We start from the raw sequence: 22,548 nt of genomic DNA, 5'->3' as shown, positions 1-22,548 counted from the left end.
TCTTAAAGTATAACAGAGAATAATTAACTAACTATTTATAACTCCTTCTTCTAACCTATCATTTACTTATCCTTCTATAACACTTGTCAGGTAAAACCCCCGATTAAGATTTACTAAAAATTCAAATTTCAAAACCAGGCAGCTGTCAAATCTTCTCTTTGTATTTTCCTTTGGAGATTTTCTTCTTAGGATTTCTCTTTCACAGGTCGTTGATAGATAAATGTACCTTCAAGAGAGCTGTGTTCCGGGCAGATTGTACATGCTGGTGGCTAGGCAGTTCTCTCCCAACTGTTCGCATTTTCCCAGTCTTTTACTCCCAAAGCATCGGATTGTGTCATTGGTTCTTAACATTGTCAACATACTAAATTCAAACTCGATTGGAAGCTGGTATTTTTCAGGGTATAATTTAAACTGATTGACCTAATCTGAATTTGTTTTTTTTGTCTCCAGGCAACCAGATACACTAGCCCCGCTGGACCAAAGGTGACATTGTATCTTGTTCAGAACACTTGGTGCTGTCAGGTAGTTCTGCTAGCTTTTAACTTCCTTGCAGGTATAGTACACTTCTGCACCTTCATAACATTAGCATTGAAATGATAAGTCACAAAATTCAGCAGTTGAAACTTTATTGCTGGAACAGCACAGCAGGTCAGGCAGCATCCAGGGAACAGGAGATTCCTGAAGAAGGGCCTGTGCCCGAAACGTCGAATCTCCTGTTCCCTGGATGCTGCCTGACCTGCTGTGCTGTTCCAGCAATAAAGTTTCAACTTTGATCTCCAGCATCTGCAGACCTCACTTTCTCCACAAAATTCAGCAGTCAGCCTTCCAAGTGGCTTTCGTTACATTTTCATGTACCTGCATCTGTCCTTCTGTCTAAAGATGACTTTGTTGATTAGATGCCAAGGCATTAATTGCAAGTGTACCAAATACATCTTATACAAATTAGAGTACAGAAAATGGTCAGTGATTAAGACCTTATGTATTTTCAGTAAAAGGAGACCATTACTGTTAGAACTACCAAATTTTCCCGATGACCCTTTCCTATGCCTGGTTATCCGAATCAACTCCTGTACTGATGTTAAATGAGCTTGTCTGACATTGGCATGGTAGTAATCAAGGACTTGAGATTATTATAGAATTTTTCCTTGACTTCATCAGGATTGATCGTTATAGTGGTGCACACGTTGAGCATTAATTGTTGTTGCTATGCAAGGAAAAGGTAGGTATCATCAGGCAATCATCAATAACTTTAAGAATGCAAACCAACTTACTCGTAAGATGGTTTATGACAACAAAGTCTGTGCCAGATTCATGCCATTTTTCTTTTCCATGGCCACACCAAAATATTGACAAGACACTGGGACTGAATGAGATATACCTAAGGAAAGTGAGGATAGAAACTACAGAGGCACTAGCAATAACTTTTCAGTCAACCTTAGATTCAGGGGTGGCACTAGAGGACTGCAAATGTTATGCCCTTGATCAAAAAAGTTGATCATAGCAGTTTAACTTTCATGTTTGGAAACCTCTGGACACAATAATCCGGGGCAAGTTTGTACTTGAATAGACAAACATTGATTAATTAAGACAGCCAACAAGGATTTATGATGAGAATATCATGTTTAACTAACTTACTAGAATTTTTTGGTGAGGTAACAAAGACAATTGATCAGGGCAACAATGTTGATGTGGTGTACCTGGACTTCTAAAAGACGTTTGATACAGTGCCACTCAACAGTTGGGTTAATAGAGTTACAGTCCATGGAATAAAAACAGCAGCAACATGGAAATAAAATTGGCTGAGTGATAAGAACTTTTTTTTTAGGCTGGGCAAACAATTTGTAGTGGAGTTTCCTGGGATTGGTACGAGAACCCTTGCTTGTTTTTGATAAATATTAATGATCTGGACCTTGTGGTGCACATTACAAGCACAAAACTTGTGGATGACAAAATTTGGAAGCATTGTAAACACTGAAGATCATAGTGTGGAACTTTAAAAATACATGGACAAGGAGTGGGCAAATGCTACATACAAACATTTTCACTGTTCCGAGGTACATCTGACAATAATCAATCAAACCAAAGTTAAATCAAATAGGTTTTAGATATAATTTGAGGTGGAGAAGGGAGGGGTGATGCATTTTGGTAGAAAAAAACACAAAGACAATTAAAAAAAGAGTAAAACACTAAAAGTGGTTTCGGAGTCAAGGGATTTGGACGTATATGTGCATAAACATTAAAGGTGGCGGATAGATTGAGAAAGCAGTTAATAAAGCATACAGTATCCGCGGCTTTATTTATAGAGACATAGAATATAAGTGCAAGGTGGTAATGTTCTAAACTATACAAGACTAGTTCTGCCTCAGCTGGCGTACTGCATCCAGTTCTGGGTATCACCCTTCAGGAAGGACGTGAAAGTACTGTAGAGATTGCAGAAGAGTTTATGAGAAAGTCCCAGTGATGAGGAATTTCAGTTATGTTGATACATCGAAGAAGTTAAATTGTTCTCCTTGCAGAAGAGAACTCTCAGAGGAGATCCAAATGAAATATTCAAGATCATGCTTTTCTAAGGAAGATGTTGTTAAACTTGAGAAGGTGCAGAGGTCTTACAAGGATGCTGTAGGGATTAGAGAGTTTGAGTTATAGGGAGAGGCTGAATAGGCTGAGGCTTTTTTCCCTGTAGTGGAGAATGAAGGGTGACCTAATAGAGATTTCTCAAATTATGAGGGGAATGGCTAGGGTGAATAGCCCAGGTCTTTTTCCTAGGGTGGGGGAGTTCAAAACTAGAGAATATAGATAGAAGGCGAGAGGAAAAAGATTTAAAAATGATGTCAGGGGTAACGTTTTCACACAGATGGTGGTGCGTAGATAGAACAAGCTGTCAGAGGAAGTGGTGGAGTTGGGTATAATTTTGACATTTAAAAGGCATCTGGATGGGTATGAATAGGAATGGATTCGAGGGATATGCTGGCAAATGGGAGGTGGTCAGATTTGGATATCTGGTCAGCGCAGTTGAGTTGGACTGAAGGCTCTGTTTCCAAGCTGTATGACTCTATATATGTACAGAGTAAGTAGGGAAAAAAATGTTCCCACTCACGAAAGGATCGAGAACAAGAGGGCACGGATTTAAATTAGTAAAAGCAACAGTGATTAGGAGAAAATGCAGTGAGTGGTTAGGATCTTGAATGCACTATCTGAGATTGTATTGGAGGCAGGTTAAATTGAGGTGTTCAAAAGGATATTAGTTAGTTATTCTAAAAGGAAAGAACGGGCAGTTTTTTGGGGAATGGCAGAAGAATGGCATTGAGTGAGAGACTCAGTTGAAGAGTAAATGCAGACACATGGACCACATGGCCATCTCAGACTCCTCCTTCCCTTCCTCGACATCTGTTTCCATGTCTGGGGATAGATAGGCTACCAATTTCCACTATAAACCCACCGACTCCCACAGTTCCCTGCACTATAAATCCTTGCACCGTGCTTCCTGTAAAAACTCTATTCCGTTCTCCCAGTTCCTCCATCACATTTGTTCTAATGATGCCAACTTTCAGAGGCTCCGTTGTCATTGTTCATCTTCTTCCTCAACAGAAGATTCCCCAGCATTGTTGTCCACAGAGCCCTCAGTTGATCTGACCCATCTCCTGCATTTCGACCTTCACCTCCTCTCTTCCCGCCACAACAGTGATAGGGTTCTCCCTTGCCCTTCCCTACCATTCCACCAGCATCCACATTCACAGGATCATTAAGCACCATTTCTGCCACCTCAAGTAAAATGCCACTACCAGACACATATTGCTCTCCCCTCCCTTGTCAAACTTCTGCAGGAACCATTCCCTCCAGGACACCTTGGTCTATTCTTCCTTCACTCCCAACACCCCCACAGCCTCATGACACCTTCCGCTGCAACCGCAGAATTTGTAACACCTATCCGTTTAGTTCCTTCCTCCCTCAGTATCCAAGGGCCCAAGCACACCTTCCAGGCGAAGCAGCGCTTTACCTGCACTTCACACAATCTAGTTTACTGCATACATTGCCCACAATGTGGTGCCTACCACATTAGGGAAACGAAGTGCAGGCCGGGCGACTGCTTCACTGAACACTTGCGTTCTGCCCGAAAAAAAAACCTTGAACTTCCAGATGCCTGCTGCTTCAACACACCACCCTGTTCCCGGCCAATATTTCTGTCTCAGGCTTGCTGCAATGCTCCAGCAAAGGTCAGTACAAGCTGGAAGAACAACACCGCATTTTCTGCTTGGGGACCTCGCAGTCTTCCAGACTCAATATCAAGTAAAATAAATTTATGGCTTGAGCTCTCCTTCGTCCTTCACCCAACTGCTACACACTAAGCCCTGTTATCACATAGTCTGCTATTACACACAATCCATTGTCAGCCACTAATAGTCTCCATTAATAGCTAATCACCCTCCTAACCAGATCATTATCTACTCCTTTGTCTGTCCAATTGCTCTTCTCTCTCTTTGGGCTCTATCCCCACCTACCATTTACTCATTACCCCCTCCCCCCACCCTATCTTCTGCTTATAAACTGACACTTTCCTAGTTATCACCAGTTCAGAGGACAGGTCACTCGACCGGAAACATTAACTCTGATTTCTCTCCATAGATACGGCCAGACCTGCTGAGCTTTTCCAACAATTTCTATTTTTGTGACCAAATGTATTCCTGCATTGTAACTATTTTGTGGCTCAATGACGAATGTATAACCTGTATCGGTTTCCCGGAGTTGGCCGTTCTCAGTCTCACTGAGGGCAATGATGTAGGTGTAACGCCTAACCAGCTGTGCAGACAAGAGCAGTTCTACTTCTAGTCAGTCAGCTGTGCAATTGTCCTTGAGGATGCACATGAACTGGACTGTTTCCATGCTGTTTCATTCTATGACCCTATGTTCCATGCACCATGATTAGATTAGATTAGATTACTTACAGCATGGAAACAGGCCCTTCGGCCCAACAAGTCCACACTGACCCGCTGAAGCGCAACCCACCCATTCCCCTACATTTACCCCTTTACCTAACACTACGGGCAATTTAGCATGGCCAATTCACCTGACCGGCACATCTTTGGACTGTGGGAGGAAACCAGAGCACCCGAAGAAAACCCACGCAGACACGGGGAGAATGTGCAAACTCCTGAGTCGGGAATTGAACCCGGGTCTCTGGCACTGTGAGGCAGCAGTACTAACCACTGTGCCACCGTGCCAGACTTTACCGGTTTGGAATGAAATACAATTGTGGTGACGGGATACCTGCCAACTTTGCCCTGGCTATAGAAGTGAAGTATATCATGTTTTAGGCACATTTTCTAGCCCATTATTTAAAAATCTTTCATAGGATGTGTGCATCACTGGCTAGATCAGCATTCATTGCTCATCCTTAATTGCCCAGTTGGCAGTTAAGAGCCAACCACATTGTTGTGGGTCTGGAGTCACATGTCAGTCAGACCAATTAAAGACAGCAGTTCCCTTCCCTAAAGGACATTAGTGACCCAATTGACAATGGTTTCAGACTCTTAATTCCAGATTTTTTTAAAATATAAAATTCAAATTTCAATATTTGCCATGGTAGGATTGAAACCTAGGTCTCCGGAACAATACCAGGCTCTTTGGATTAATACTCTCGTGATAATACCACCAGACTATCACCACCTTTCTCCTGAGAAAATGATAGTGAGCCACCTTCTTGAACCACCGCAGCCCATATGGAGTAGGTACATCCACAGTGCTGTTATGGAGGGAGATTCAAGATTTTGTCGCTGCACCAAAGTGATACCTGGTATGGAGGGATTGTCTTACAAGCAAAGGCTAAACAAGTTGCATCTCTACTCACTGGTGTTTAGAAGAATGGGAGGAGTTTTCATTGAAACATATAGGATTCTTAAGGGGCTTGATTGGGTAAATGCTGAGAGGATGTTTCCCCTCAGGGAATGGTCTAGGGCCAGATCTAGGTTCAAATGAGCCAGGTCGAGGGCTCATTTAAGACTGAGATGAGGAGGAATTTCTTCTCTCAGAGAGTTGCAATTATTTGGAACTCCTTATCACAGAGAGCTGTGGGGCAGAGTCTTTGTATACATGAGGCTGAGATAGATCGATAGATTCTTGATTCGTAGGGGAATCAAGGGGTATGGGGTTAGTGCAGGAAAGTGGACACAAAGAATGCTATTAAATGGCAGAGCAGGTTTGAGGGGACAAATGGCCTACTCCCGTTCCTATTTCTTATGGTCTTAACTGGTTTCAATTCAGACGATTTACAGCCTGAAGGTGAATATTCAGGTGATGGTGTCCTCATGCATCTGTTACAGTTGTCTTTTTAGGTACCAGGTTTGGAAGGTGCTGTTATACTGAAGAGTTTACTAAGTAGCATTTATTTCAATACAAAGGGTCTTACAAGAAAGGCTAATGAACTCAGGGCATGTTTAAGAACATGGGACTGGGACATCATAGCTCTTACAGACACCTGGTTGAGAAATGAACAAGACTGACAACTCAATATTCCTATAGGAAGGATAGAAAAGGAGGCAAGAAAGGTGGGGTTAGCATTTTTGATTAAGGAATATATTACTGCTATAGTTAGGAAAGATATTTCTGATATATCCAGTGAAAATATATGGGTAGAAATTACAAATAAGAAAGGAACAATCACTTTGATGGGATTGTACTATAAGTCCCCTAGTAGTAAGAGGAAAATTGAGAAACAAATATTTAGGGAGATCTCAGAGACATGTAAGCATAAGAAGGTTGTAATAATGGGGTTTTAATTTTCCAAATGTTGACTGGAACTACCATAGTGTTAAAGGTTTGAATGGTGAAGAATGATCAAACGTGTTCAAGAAATTTTTCTTTATCAATATGTGGATGCTTTTACTAGAGAATGAGCAAAATCAGGCCTTCGTTTGGGCAAAAAGGCAGGGCAGGTGACTGATGTAAAAGTAGGTGAACACTTCGGGTTTAGTGATCATAATTCTGTTAGTTTCAAAATGGTTATGGAAAAGGATAAGCCTTCCATAGAAGTTCAAGCTTTTAATTGGAGTATGGCAAATTTTAATGCTATGAGATAGGAACTTCTAAAAGTTGTTTGAAGTAGATTGTTCGCAAGTAAAAGGACATCTGACAAGTGGGATGCATTCAAGAGTGTGATAATGAGAGTACAGAAGCATTGTTCTTGTTAGAGTGAAGGGTAAAACTGATCAGATTAAGGAACAATGGATGAATAAAGATATTGAGGTTTGAGTCAAGAATAAAAGAGCATTTTAATTTAGATAGAGATAACCTGCTTCAATTGAATCTCTTATTCAATACAGAATGCCTTCCTGATTTTTCTTTTAAGAATGCTCCTGCAAAGAGGGTTTGTGGGATAGCATTGGCAGATAAGGGTAAGAATAATCCAAAAAGATTCTACAAATACATTAAGAGCAAGGGGGTAACTAAGTTTGTGGACAACACCAAAATTGGTGGCATAGGAGACAGTGAAGAAGGTTTTCTAAGATTATAAAGGGATCTTGATCAAATGGGTCAAGGGACTGAAAAATGGCAGATGGAATTCAATCTGGATAAGTGGGAAGTATTGCATTTTGGTACAAAGGTAGGGCTTATATAATTCACGGTAGGCCTTGGGCAGTGTTGTAGAACAGAGGGACCTAAGGGTGCAGGTACAGAATTATTTGAAGCTTATATCACATATAAACAGCGTGGTTAAAAAGGTGTTTGGCACGTTTGCCTTCATTGTTCAGTCCTTTGAATATATGATTTGTGAAGTTATGTTGAGGTTGTACAGGACATTGGTGAGGCCTCTTCTGGAATACTGTATCCAGTTCTGGTCGCCCAGTTATAGGAGGGATATTATCAAGCTGGAGGGGGTTCAGAAGAGATTTACAGGATGTTGCTGGGTATGGAAGGTTTGAGTTATAAAGTAAGGCTGGACAGGCTGGGACTTATTTCACTGGAGCGTAGCAGTTTGATAGGCAATCTGAAAGAAGTTAATAAAATAATGAGAGGTATAGATACAGTTAATGGTTGTTGTCTTTTCTCTAGGATGGAGATTTCAAAATGAGGGGGCACATTTTTAAGGTGAGAGGAGAGAGATTTAAAAACATAAGATGCAAATGTTTTACACAGAGGATGGTTTGTGTGTGGAATGAACTTCATGGGAAAGTAGTGGGAAACATTTAAGAGACATATGGATAGATACGTGAATAGGAAAGGTTTGGAGGGTCATGGGCCTGGAACAAGCAGGTTGGACTAGTTTAGTTTGGAATTATATTCACATAGACTAGTTGGACCGAAAGATCTGTTTCCATGCTCTATGACTCTAAGTGAACAGCATGGTCCTGAAAAGAGCTACTCAGTTAATCGGGGGCAGTGAAGTTCCATCTCTGATCCCTTCCAGTGAAAAGCGATTCTATGGCTTACGTTGCCCGTGTGCAGATTCACCATGATAGCTCTCAGGGAATCCACATCTGCTATATCACTCAACCATTACCACAGGACTTCTGACAGATGACCGATAGATGAACATGATTTGCATATGAATTGATTAAAGGCAGGGAAATATGCACATCATCAGCTTTGCTCTTCCAATCCAACCTACTGTAGTCAATGTTAAGGGGAGTCTGTTGAAAATAGATCTGGATGGATTGTGGAACCTGGACGTCTCTTGTCAAGCTCTACACATTCCACAACATGGTGCTGACTCTCATTTAAAGACCGTTAGACCCTAGATTATTCTTGTCCACCTGCATTAGCCTTCATTTCCATGGGTAGGAGACCTGATAGCTATCCTTATTTGATTTAGCTTGCTTGTCAAAATAATTTAGTGGGGTGTGGCTGCTGTCACATGCTAACAACTATTTAGAGACCCAGATGAGGAGAGCTAAGTGGAGAAGATTAATACAGGATACGTCCCTCCAAAGAGTGCATGAGCCTGCATCAGAAGTTCTACCTTCCATTATATTGGTATTCATAAAACTATTCCAAAGTGAATATTATCAGTGGAAAATCTTCTTGATGACTTCAATTCTTTATCACTAAGCCAGCCAACTATCCATATAAATTACATAAGATGGTTTTCGAAGAATGTTATCCAGATTACTTGCAAGTTTTGACACTTCTATTGAATTTTACTAAATTATCCAGTCACAATCACATCTGTAAAGTACAACTCTGGTTGGCTGAAGAGCAATATTCATCGAAAAGTTTGGCAATGAGCCAATACAATGTCTCAAAAAAATAGTAATATTTTACGCATTGGCTTCATCAAAGTAAAGCTGCATCACACTCCAAGTTCCCAACCATCATTCTCCATTCCAATTTTGTGTCCAAGCTCATTCTCCATTAAATGTTGAGCTCACAACTCTGGATAGGGTTTTGAAAGACAATGAAAAGGCAGGCTCTGCTGTAGCCGGAATAAAAAATTAGTTATGTTGTTTACATTGTATAGTGCAGCCAACAGTGGAAAGAGCTGCTTGTCAGCAGCTCTCGCAGGTCTAATGAAGATTGTAACCTCTCAACCTTTTCATCTTGTATGACCACTAGATCTTATCTTAGGAACTCAGAAAAAATTATATGCAAGATACTATCTGCCCAATATTTCCCTTTTACTTTTTTCATTGTATGCCAATGTGGAATATCAGAACAAGACTGGCAATCTTGCAGATTTACGTACAACTACAAGACAGTAGGATGAAGTGTAATTGAAATTTAGTAAATTGAATTTTGTTTTCAACTTTTTATTACACACTGCATCCAATTTGGAACATATCAATTCCATCTGGTGCCAATTCTTGCTGTGTATCTTGGCATTTAAAAAAAAAATGACAGCTTAGCATATGTTCAGGAACACGCAATACTCAAGGATACAAGTTTTACAGTGTCCTACAGAGAAATAGTCACATATAAGCTAACAATATGATTTTTTTGTCCTCCTTTTGGTCAATCTTACACTGTACCAAACTTCTCTTCTCACTGCGAAACCATACTCATTCTCAACTTTCCCTGAAGAATGCCGATGTGATGCCTTTAGCATCTGGGTGAATTTTCATTTCATGTTTTTTATTTTTGTGCAAATCACAAGATACACTGCAGCAACTCACCAAGACTCTTACACTGCATCTTCTAAACAGTAAAGAGCTACCATCACGGAGGACACAAGCCTGCAAGTTCTATTCCAAGTCATAGATCATGTCAAATTAGATTTATATCTCTGTTCCTTTCCAGTAACTAAGTCGAAATAAATGGTGGCTTTGCCAGCAATGCTTCCATCCCCAGAAAAAAAAATGTGAACATCACATTTTTTATTTTTAAGTTTCAAAGACCAAAAAATATCCTGAGCTGAACTCCCAAAAACCTTTAAAATATGATGAACAATGAACAACAACAAGAATTCTTAGTTATTGACTAAAATAAAAGTAGAGTGTTGTAAGGTCATAAATCAGTCAGTTTGGAATCATAAAGACTTAGAAATTTGCCTATAAAAATATTTGTTTACTTAGATATTCCAATGAAAAAAAATAGTGTGAAGTGGATAGCTGTACTTACTTGGTCAGTCTTTGTGGAAGCATAGCTCTAAGAAACGTGGTTACAATTTCTGGTGTCTGATGTTTGCATGGCGTTTTGGACAAATACTTTAAAGTCTGTGAATGAAATATAATAAACAAGATAAATACCCTGTCCTCAACAGTGTGGAAGTCTTCAATAAAATTGTTCATAATTTTGAACACCTCAAAAAGGTCACCTCTTAATCTTCTCTGTTCCAAAGTGAACAAGCTCAATTTCTTTACACTTTCCTTATACCCAAAATCTCTCATGTCTGGTATCATTCTAGTTAATCATTTTTGCACGCTCTCCAGAGCATGAACATCCTTCCTTAAGTGAAATAAAAATGCTCAAAACTGAACCTAAACTCAAAATGTGATTGACCAACGATTTGGGTCAAAATCTTGGAATTCTCTCCCGGAGGGTATTGTTGGTTAACGTACATGTGGACTGCAGTGGTTTAAGAAGGCACCTCATCACCACATTCTCAAGCGCAACTAGGGATGGGTAATAAATGCTGGCTAGCCAGCAACGTCCATGTTCCACGCATAAAAAACCTTTGTACAGGTATAGCAATATGTCTTTGCTTTTATGCCCGTCTATAAACCCAAGCATCCTAACAACTGTTTCAACTTGCAGGCCACCTCTGTGGAATTACTTACATGAATCAAGAGGTCTCTCTGCTCCTGTACTACCCTCAAAGTCATACCATTTAGCCTGTACTGTCTCTCCAAGTTTCTTTTTTTTAAGATTAGATTTCCTACAGTATGGAGACAGGCCCTTTGGCCCAATAAGTCCACACCGAACCTCCGAAGAGCACCCACCCAGTCCTATTTCCCTACATTTACCCCTGACTAATGTACCTAACACTATGGGCAATTTAGCGTGACCAATTCACCTAACCTGCACATTTTTGGATTGTGGGAGGAAACCAGGAGGAAGCCCACGCAAACACGGGGAGAATGTGCAAACTCCACACAGACAGTCGCCCGAGGTGGGAATTGATCCTGGGTCCCTGGCGCTGTGAGGCAGCAGGATTAATTAGATTAGATTACTTAGTGTGGAAACAGGCCCATCGGCCCAACAAGTCCACACCGACTTGCCGAAGCGCAACCCACCCAGACCCATTCCCCTACATTTACCCCTGCACCTAACACTACGGGCAATTTAGCATGGCCAATTCACCTGACCAGTGCTAACCACTGAGCCATCATGCTGTGTAAATGCATGACCTTACATTTGGCTGCATTGACATTCATCCATCATATGTCTGCTCATTTGGCCAACTTGTCAATGTCCCTCTAAAGTCACTCAACATTTTACTCACAATTCACTATTCTCCCTAGCTTAGTACCACCTGCAAATTTAGAGATTTTAACCTCAACAGCCATCTCCAAATAGTTTGTACAAATCTGAAAAAGCAAGAGACCTGACACTGATCCCTGGGGAACACCACTTTCAACTCATCTCTAGTCTGAGAAATGTCTATCTCTACCTACCATCTGTTTCTTATATTTTAACCAACTTCTAATCCATGCTGCCAAGGATCCATCAATCCCAAACATTTCTAATTTGCTAACAAATCTATCGTATCAAATGTTTTCTGAAAGTCCAAATATACAACATCCACAGCACTACCCTCATCCACTGCCTCTGTCACCTCATCAAAAGAGCTCAAATAAATTTGTCAGACATGACCTGCCCTTGACAAAGTCATGTTAATTGCCTAGCATCAACTTGTTTTTCTCTAAGTGCTTATTTATCTTATTCGGTATTGTGGTCTCCATTTTTCCCATTATTGGCATCAATGTGACAGGTCTGTAATTTTCTGGGTCATCCTTTGTCCCTTTCATAAACAAGAGAGTCACGTGTGCAGTCCTCCAGTACTGATCCTGAATTCAGAAAGGCCTGGAAAATTTCAGTCAGAAACTCCGCAATTTACTCGCTTACCACTCTCAGTAATCTAGGATGCATCTCTTCCAGGCATAGCAAGTTCTTCACTGGAGTGCTGCCACCCTTTTTAGCATCTCTTCTTTATCTATCACCATACTGTGATACTCACATTTTCAACTGGGCTGTTACCAAATTAGAAAATGGTGACAAAGATAGATGCAAAGTACTCACTTAGTACCTCTACCGTTCCCTTGCTTCAGTGAGCAACTTACCCAGCTTATTCCTTCTGGACCCACTCTATCCATCATTAATCTTTACTATAAATACATTTGAAGAACATTTTGCTATTTGTTTGAGAGCCCCCTGGCATTCTTTCCTCATGCTTCCTCTTAGCCTTCCTTATTCCAGCCTTAGCCCCTCTCCTGTATTTGCAAACCTTTTCTGGATTTCTATTATTATTATGGTTTGCGTCTAATGTCCCCTTTCTCTTCCTTAGTTTCTCATCCGTATACTTAGCCATCCAGCATCCTCTAGCTTTAGATACCCTGTATTTATTTGTCATGGACATGTACCTAGTTTACATCCTATTCATCTCTTTTGAAAGTCCCCCTTTATCATCCACTGTTTATCTTCCAAAATGCATTTCCAATCAACTTGCTCCAGTCCAATCTTAGACCCCTAAAATCTGCTCTTTTCCAATCTGTGATCTTAATCCTTTACTGATTTTTATCCCTTTCCAACTTAATATTGAACCTTATTACATTATAATTGCTACTTACCAAATGTCCCTTACTCTGATGTTCTCCACTTGGCCTGTCTCATTTCCTGGGACTAGAGCCAGCATAGCTTCATCCCTGGTAGGAGTGTAAATGTACTGTAACAGAAAGTTCTCCTACACGTGACAGGAATTTCTCCTTTTCTATGCCCCACACCCTACCTACTATCCAATCTATCCTAGGATAATTGAAATCACCAGGTATCACAATTCTACCTCCCTTGTAGGTTTCCATTATCTACCTACAATTGCTCTCTACTACTTGTGCCCCAGTATTTGTAGGTCCAAAATAAATATCTAACAAGGTCAGTGCTCCCTTCCCATTTCTCACATCTAACCACATAGATTCTAATTCAGGTACTGCATCTTATTCAAGGGCTACGATACTATCTTTGATCACGACTGTTTTTTACCCACTCTGTTTATGCTTAAAAAGGTTATAACCCAAGATGTTAAGTATTCAGTCATGTTCTGGCTTGAGCTAAAGTTTCTGCAGCTATGTCATATCCCCCAGAGCAATTTCTGCTTTCAGTTCCCCAGTTTTGTTCATTATACTCCATGCATTTACACACATATATTTAGCCCTTAATTCTTTTTTGCAAACTGGAAGGCAACTATTTTTCCATTCATAGTCAACACTCAAGCCTTCTCTTAGTTCCTTTTCACCATTTTGCAGCATCTCTTTTGTCTCTTCCAAAACTACACCCATTAGTCAACCCCCAACCACCCCCGCCATTTCTCTGACTAAAAGCTCTTGCATCAAAACATAGAAGGTGGAATGCACCAGAAGTTGGGATGTCAAAATTGCAGTAATAGATTAAAAGGAAGCAGAGGGTAACAATGGAAGGATGCTTGTCGGACTGGAGGTCTATGACTAGTGGAGTGTCTCAGGGTCAGTGCTGGGCCCCTTGCTGTTTGTTATCTATATCAATAATGATTTAGATGAGAATGTGCAAGGCATGATTGGTAAGTTTGCAGATGACACTTAAACAGGAGAAATCATGGACAGTAAGTAAGGTTATCAGAAATTGCAGTAGGACCTTGATCAGCTGGGGAAGTGGGATGTCAAAATTGCAGCAATAGATTAAAAGGAGGCTGCAGAAGGATTTAAGAATGAGGACTGTTAATCGTACATGACTTATTGTTAAGATACATGGGTGAATGGCTTTATTTAATATCACATCTCTGAGCCAGGAGGCCAGGTTCAAGTCCCACCTGCTCCAGAGATGTGTTTAGATTAGATTCCCTACAATGTAGAAACAGGTCCTTTGGCCCAACAAGTCCACACCTACCCTCTGAAGAGTAACCCACCCCCCTCTGACTAATGCACCTAGCACTATGGACAATTTAGCATGGCCAATTCACCTGATCTGCACATCTTTGGATTGTGGGAGGAAACCGGAGCAACCAGAGGAAACCCACACAGACATGGGGTGAATGTGCAAACTCCACACAGACAGTTGCCCGAGGCTGGAATCGAACCTGGGACCCTGGTGCTGTGAGGCAGCAGTGCTAACCACTGAGCCACCGTGTCGCCCCTCCACCATGTTGATTAAAAATATCTTTGAGAGAGTACCTAAAAGAGACTGAAGGGACCCTTGTGATGCAGTGCTACTCAGAAATAGCAGCTGATATGGTCCCACCTGCTCCAGACATGCATCATATCACATCAGAACAGGTTGATTAGAAATGTTGAATTGAGAAATGGATGGGAAGGTGGTGGTATTGTGGTAATGTCACTATCAGAGGTTATTGTTCTGGCAGTTCACATGCATTCAACTCCCAGTAACCAGTGACATTTAATTTTTGTTCCTTTAAGGGACTGCCATCTATTTATTTTTTGTTCAATTCGGTTTCACTGTTTGGATTAATATATTGAAACAAAATAAAGAGGACTGCTGGGTTACTAGGCTGTTTAGTACAAAGTAGATATATGAAATTACATTTTCTCTTCTTCCTTAGGCGGATTAGGAAATTCAGCATGTCTATAAAGGACCCTCACCAACTTTTATAGATACACCACAGAAAGTATTCTATCGAGGTGTATAACAGCCTGGTACAGCAACTGCTCTGCCTAGGACAGCAAGAAACTAAGAAAGTTGTGTGCACACCCAGACCTATCTGTATTAAAGCTGAAAATGTGTTGCTGGAAAAGCGCAGGTCAGGCAGCACCCAAGGAACAGGAGAATCGACGTTTCGGGCATAAGCCCTTCTTCAGGAAGAAAGGCTTATGCCCGAAACGTCGATTCTCCTGTTCCTTGGATGCTGCCTGACCTGCTGCGCTTTTCCAGCAACACATTTTCAGCTCTGATCTCCAGCATCTGCAGCCCTCACTTTCTCTCTATCTGTATTAAACCCAATTTCCCATTTCTTGGCCCACTTCCCCAGCTGATCTAGGTCCTACTGCAGTTTCTGATAACCTTACTCACTGTCCATGATTTCTCCTATTTTAGTGTCATCTGCAAACTTACCAATCATGCCTTGCACATTCTCATCTAAATCATTATTGATATAGATAACAAACAGCAAGGGGCTCAGCACCGACCCTGAGACACTCCACTAGTCACAGGCCTCCAGTCCGACAAGCATCCTTCCATTATTACCCTCTGCTTCCTACAATCAAGTCAATTGTGTATCCATTTGCCAGCTTGCCCCTGGATTCCATGCAATCTAACCTTCCAGAACAGCCTAACATGTGGAACCTTATCGAAGGCCTTATGGAAATCCATATAGACTACGTCTACCCCACCCTGCCCTCATCAACCTTCTTGGTCACTTCATCAAAGAACTCTAATGATTTGAGAGGTCTGATCTCCTCACACAAAGCCATGCTGACTTTTCCTAATCAAGCTTCTTCCTTGCCGTTATTAGACTGATGAATGGACCTCTCTAACTTCAAATAATGTTGACCTTGCTAATGTTGATCTTGCTTTGCACACCTCCTACACAGCTGTAATCTTGTATACCTCACTCTGTCTAAGCACCCTATGATCTATATGTCCTTGTTTGCTATGATTTTCCTGTACCTCTCACAAAAAAAAGCTTTTCCCTGTACTTAGGTACATGTGACTACAATAAATCAAATTAAACAATAAATCAAATCAAATTTTCTGTGAATAAACCTATTAAATGAGAAAAGACCAGTATATTGTTCCAAACTTCATCAAGAGTATAGAAGTTGGGAGGTCAAGTTGCGACTGTAAAGGACATTGTTTAGGCCACTTTTGGAATATTACGTGCAATTCTGGTCTCCCTCCTGTGAGAAAGAAGGAAAGATGTTGTGAAACTTGAAAGGGTTTAGAAAAGTTCTAGAAGCATGTTGCCAGCTAGAGGGAGAGGCCGAATAGGCTGAGGCTATTTTTCCTGAAGCATCGGAGGCTGAGGGGTGACCTTATAGAGGTTTATAAAATCATGAGGGACATGGATAGGGTAAACAGACAAGGTCTTTTCCCTGGGGTGGGGGCTCCAGAACTAGATGACATAGGTTTAGGATAAGAGGGGGAAGATATAAAAGGGACGTAAGGGGCAACTTTTTCAAGCAGTGGGTAGTGCATGTATAGATTGAGCTGCCAGAGGAAGTGGTACAATTACAACATTTATAAGACATCTGGATGAGTACATGAATAGGAAGGATTTAGAGGAACATGGGCCAAGCACTGGCAAATGGGACTAGATTAATTGAGGATATCTGGTTGGCATGGACGAGTTGGACTGAAGAGACTGTTTCCATGCTGTACCTCCCTATGACTCTATAACTGGCTTGGGATTCAAGGAACAAGGACAAGAATTCTGAATCGACAAACTGGTGGACAAAGAGCGAATGGAGATGAGGAATGATAGAAGGAATTGTGGAGCAGAATTTACCATAATATAGTAATTATAATATAATTAAGTGCCTAAGTTCTGGATGAGCTTGAAATGATGTGCATAGAATGCAGTTAGATAGGACTTGTTAAAGTTGCATTTAAAGAATTCAGCGTTCAGTTGACAGGAATGGATGAGCATTATGACTGCAGTGGATGAATTGGTATTCTTTAGCCAAACAACATAAGGACTAGTATGGCTTTCCCTTTTTTTTTAAACCAAACAAAAAGTGCTTCCATGTTGCATTAATCATAAATAACTATATGAGTAAGGCTTAGCTGGAACACATCCCAGAAAAGTGGTGGCTAGGGACAGTGTGGATCTTGCAACTGCTCCTGAGACTGTAGGCTTACTTAAAGATTTATTATAGCTTTATTACAGTTATTATATTTAAAAGACATTTGGATAAGTATATGAATAGGAAAGGTTTGGAGGGATATGGGCAAGGAGCAGGCAGGTGGGACTAGTTTAGTTTGGGATTGTGTTTGGTATGGACTGGTTGGGCTGAAGAGTCTGTTTTTGTGCTGTATAACTATGACTACGACTCAATCAAAACTTCCATAAAAATTCCATGTGTTTTAATTTTGCTCATCTATCTTCTGTGGGGGGTTGGGGGCTTTATCAAAAGAATTCTGAAAATCAAAATTTACTAAATCCATAAACTTCCCTATACCAATTTTGTTAGTATCATCCTTAAAAAATAAACTCCAAATTTATCGAACATAATTTTCTATTTGCAAATTCATGCTGACTATGGCCAGTCAGATTTGTTTTGTCCATGTGTCTATTTATCATGTCCTTTAGGATACAGAATATGCTAGAAGGGTCTGTAGTTCCCTAAATAATGGAGGGATATTTCCAAATTCCCAATCTGCAGAAATCATCCCAGAATCCATGGATCATAGACGATCAGATGTAGAAGCAGAATTAGGCCATTTGGTCCATCCAGCCTGCTCTGCCATTGATCATGGCTGATACGTCTCTAAACCCCATTCTCTTGCCTTCTCCACATAACCCTTGATTCCCTCACCAATCAAGAACCTACAATCTCTGTCTTAAAGACACTCAGTAACTTGACTTCTGTAGCAGAGTTCCACAGAATCACTACCTCTGGCTGAAGAGGTTTCTCTTCATCTCAGTGATTTGGAATTTTAGAAGATGGTTACCCATGCATCTTCTATCTCTACATCAAACCCCTTCCAACACTTTGGATTGTACACTATCAAATTTATGCCCCATTAATTTCTCTGGTACAACCTTCTGACACATACTCATTTCCTTCACTTTCTTTGTCAGCCTTTGAGTTTTTGCACCTTGAAGAATTAGGTGGTTTGCAAAGGCCATGAATAGAGCACAGACAGCCAGGGTTCTGATACCGAGACTGGCTCTAGTGCAACGAGGAGTGCGTCAGGTTGCAAGCGATCTATTATGATAGGGGACTCTCTAGTCAGAGGCACAGACAGTCGTTTCTGCAGCCGACAGCAAGAAATCAGGATGGTGTGCTGATTCCCTGGTGCCAGAATCAAGGATATCTCAGAGAGGGTGCAGAATATTCTCAAACAGGAGAGGACCAGCAGGAGATCTTGTATACATTAGAACTAACAACATAGGAACAGAAAAGGATGAGATTCTGAGGACAGAATATAGGAAGTTAGGCAAGAATTTAAAAAGATCCTTGAGCACAGTAATATCTGGACTATTCCTGGTGTCATGAGTTAGTGAGGGTAGGAATAGGAGGATAGAACAGATGAATGCATGGCTGAGGAACTGGTGCAGGGGAGAAGGATTCACATTTTTGGATCTTTGTAATCTCTTCTGGGGTAGAAGTGATCTGTATAGGAAGGACAGATTGGCAGAGAGATTTGCAAGATGTGCTCAGCAGAATTTAAACTAGTAAGGTGGAGATTAGGACCCAAGGAGATAGTGAGGAAAGAGAGGAGTCTGATACTGGCACAGTTGGGGAAGGAGTCAGTCAAACAGTTAGGGCAGGCAGGAACAAAGCAGAGAATAAAGTAAGACTGATAAATTAAACTGCATTTATTTCAATGCAAGAGGTCTAACAGGTAAGGCAGATGAACTAAGGCCACGGTTGCAAACATGGGACTGAGTTATCATAGCAATTACAGAGATGTAGCTCAGAGGTATACAGGACTGGCAGCTTAATGTTCCAGGATATACATGTGATAGGAAAAATAGAATGTGGGGGCAAGCGAGGAGGGGGGAGTGGTGTTTTTGATTAGGGATAACATTACAGCTGTGCTAAGGGAGGATATTCCTGGGAATACGTCAAGGGAAGTTATTTAGGTGGAAATGAAAAATAAGAAAGGGATGATCACCATATTAGGATTGTATTAGAGATTTCCCCTGCCACTCCACCCCACCCCCAATAGTCAGCGGGAAATTGAGAAACAAATTTGTAAGGAGATCTCAGTTAACTGTAAGAATAGTAGGGTGGTTATGGTTAAGGGGATTTCAACTTTCCAAACATAGACTGGGACTGCCATAGTATTAAGGATTTAGATGGAGAGGAATTTGTTAAGTGTGTACAAGACAATTTTCCGATTCAGTATGTGGATGTACCTACTAGAGGTGAAAAACGTGACCTACTCTTGGGAAATAAGGCAGGGCAGGTGACTGAGGTATCAGTGGGGGGAGCACGTAGTGGCCAGTGTTCATAATGCTATTAGTTTTAAAATTGTGATGGAAAAGGATAGACTGGATCTAAAAGTTGAAATTTTATATTGGAGGAAAGCCAATTTTGATGGTATTAGCCAGAACTTTCAAAAGTTGATTGGGGCAGATGTTTGCAGGTAAACGGATAGCTGAAAAATGGGAAGCCTTCAGAAATGAGGTAATGAGAGACCAGAGACAGTATGTTCCTGTTAGGGTGAAAGACAAAGCTGGTAGGTATAGGGAATGCTGGATGTTTAGAGAAATTGAGGGTTTAGTCAAGAATAAGAAGGAAGCACATGTAATGGTAAGGTCCTAGGGAGTGTTGCTGAACAAAGAGACCTTGGACTGCAGGTTCATAGCTCCTTGAAAGTGGAGTTGCAGGTAGATAGGATAGTGAAGAAGACATTTGGTATGCTTTCCTTTATTGGTCAGAGTATTGAGTACAGGAGTTGGGAGGTCATGTTGTGACTGTACAGGACATTGGTTAGGCCACTGTTGGAATATTGCGTGCAATTCTGGTCTCCTTCCTATCGGAAAGATGTTGTGAAGCTTGAAAGGGTTCAGAAAAGATTTACAAGGATGTTGCCAGGGTTGGAGGATCTGAGCTACAGGGAGAGGCTGAACAGGCTGGGGCTGTTTTCCCTGGAGCGTCGGAGGCTGAGGGGGTGACCTTATAGAGGTTTACAAAATTATGAGGGGCATGGATAGGATAAATAGACAAAGTCTTTTCCTTGGGGTCGGGTGTCCAGAACTAGAGGGCATAGATTTAGGGTGAGAGGGGAAAGATATAAAAGAGACCTAAGAGGCAACTTTTTCATGCAGAGGATGGTACCTGTATGGAATGAGCTGCCAGAAGATATGGTGGAGGCTGGTACAATTGCAGCATTTAAGAGGCATTTGGATGGGTATATGAATAGGAAGGGTTTGGAGGGATATGGGCCGGGTGCTGGCAGGTGGGACTAGATTGGGTTGGGATATCTGGTTGGCATGGACGGATTGGACCGAAGGATCTGTTTCCATGCTGTATATCTCTATGACTCTATGTGCAGGCATCAGAGATTGAGTGAATCCTTAATAGAGTATAAAGGCAGTAGGAGTATACTTAAGAGGGAAATCAGGAGGGTAAAAATGGGACATAACATAACGTTGGCAAGTAGGGTTAAGGAGAATCCAAAGAGATATTATAAATGTATTTAAGGACAAAAGGGTAACTAGGGAGAAAATATGGACCTTTAAAGATCAGCAAGGCCACCTATGTTTGGAACTGCAGGAGATGGGGGAGATATTAAACAAATATTTTGCATCAGTGTTTACTGTGGAGAAGGATGTAGAAGATATAGAACCTGTGGAAATAAACAGCGACATTTTGAAAAATGTCCATATTACAGTTTAGCGGGTGCTGGATGTCTTAAAATGCATAAAGGTGGTTAAATCCTTGGGACCTGATCTAGTGTACCCTAGAACTCTGTGGGAAGCTAAGAAAGTGATTGCTGTGCCCCTTGCTGAGATATTTGTATCATTGATAGCCACAGGTGAGGTGCCAGAAGACTGGATGTTGGCTAACGTGGTGCTACTATTTAAGAAAGATGAAAGGGAAATGCCAAGGAACTACACACTGGTGAGCCTGACATTGGTAATGGGCAAGTTGTTGGAGGGAATCCTAAGGAACAGAATTTACTTGTATTTGGAAAGGCAAGGGCTGATTAGGGGATAGTCAATCTTGTTTTGTGCGTGGGAAGTCATGTCTCACAAACTTGATTGAGTTTTTGAAGAAGTAACAAAGAGGATTGATGAGGACAGAGTGGTGGACGTGATCTATATGGAATTCAGTAAGGTATTTGACAAGGTTCCTCATACTAGATCGGTTAGCAAGGTTAGATCACATGGAATACTGGCAGAAGTAGCTATTTGGATACAGAACTGGTTTCATGTTAAAAGACAAAGGGTGGTGGAGAAGATTACTTTTCAGACAGGAGGCCTGTGACCAATGGAGTGCTACAAGGATTGGTGTTGGGTCCACTGCTTTTTGTCAGTTATATAAATGATTTGGATGTGAACATAGGAGGTGTAGGTAGTAAGTCTGCAGATGACACTAAAATTGGAGGTGTAGTGGAAAGCAAAGAAGGTTACCTCAGTGTATAACAGGATCTTGATCAGATGGGCCAAGGAGTGACAGATGGAGTTTAATTTATATAAATGTGAGGTACTGCATTTTGGAAAGGCAATTCAGAGCAGGACTTATACACTTAATGGTAAGGTCGTGGGGAATGTTGCTGAACAGAGAGATCTTGGAGCGCTGGTTCATAGCTCCTTGAAAGTGGAATCCCTTGGTAGATAGGATAGCAAAGATGACATTTGGTATGTCAAATTTTATTGGTGAGAACGCCGGAGATAGGAGTTGGGAGATAATGTTGTGGCTATTGGTTAACACTGGTTAAGCCACGTTTGGAATACTGTGTGCGATTCTGGTCTCCCTGCTATACGAAGGATGTTGTGAAATTTGAAAGTGTTCAGAAAAGGTTGGAGGATTTGAGCTATAGGAAGAGGCTGAATAGATTAAATTAGATTACTTACAGTGTGGAACAGGCCCTTCGGCCCAACAAGTCCATACCGACCCGCCAAAGCGCAACCCACCCAGACCCATCCCCTTACAGTTACCCCTTCACCTAACACTACCGGCAATTTAGCATGGCCAATTCACCTAACCTGCACATGTTTGGACTGTGGGAGGAAACCGGACCACCCGGAGGAAACCCACGCAGACACGGGGATAAGGTACAAGCTCCACACAGTCAGTT

The 22,548-nt window shown here is 41.2% G+C and overlaps 1 protein-coding gene across 1 annotated transcript in view; it reads right to left on the bottom strand.

Annotated features, from left to right (window-relative positions):
- The window catches only part of crcp (calcitonin gene-related peptide-receptor component protein), a 100,153-nt gene that overhangs the window by 59,095 nt on the left and 18,510 nt on the right, over nucleotides 1–22,548 (bottom strand). Inside the window, exon 4 of the mRNA XM_043718530.2 lies at nucleotides 10,549–10,643. Within this exon, the coding sequence (XP_043574465.1) occupies nucleotides 10,549–10,643 (95 nt within the window). The remainder of the gene's footprint in view (nucleotides 1–10,548; nucleotides 10,644–22,548) is intronic.

The sequence above is a fragment of the Chiloscyllium plagiosum genome, unplaced genomic scaffold (assembly GCF_037043375.1).
Source record: "Chiloscyllium plagiosum isolate Xiang-an unplaced genomic scaffold, Cpla_swu_hap1 HiC_scaffold_31, whole genome shotgun sequence".
Lineage (NCBI taxonomy): Eukaryota > Metazoa > Chordata > Chondrichthyes > Orectolobiformes > Hemiscylliidae > Chiloscyllium > Chiloscyllium plagiosum.
Note: the sequence above shows the minus strand (reverse complement) of the source record. Positions and strands in the feature narration are given on the sequence as shown.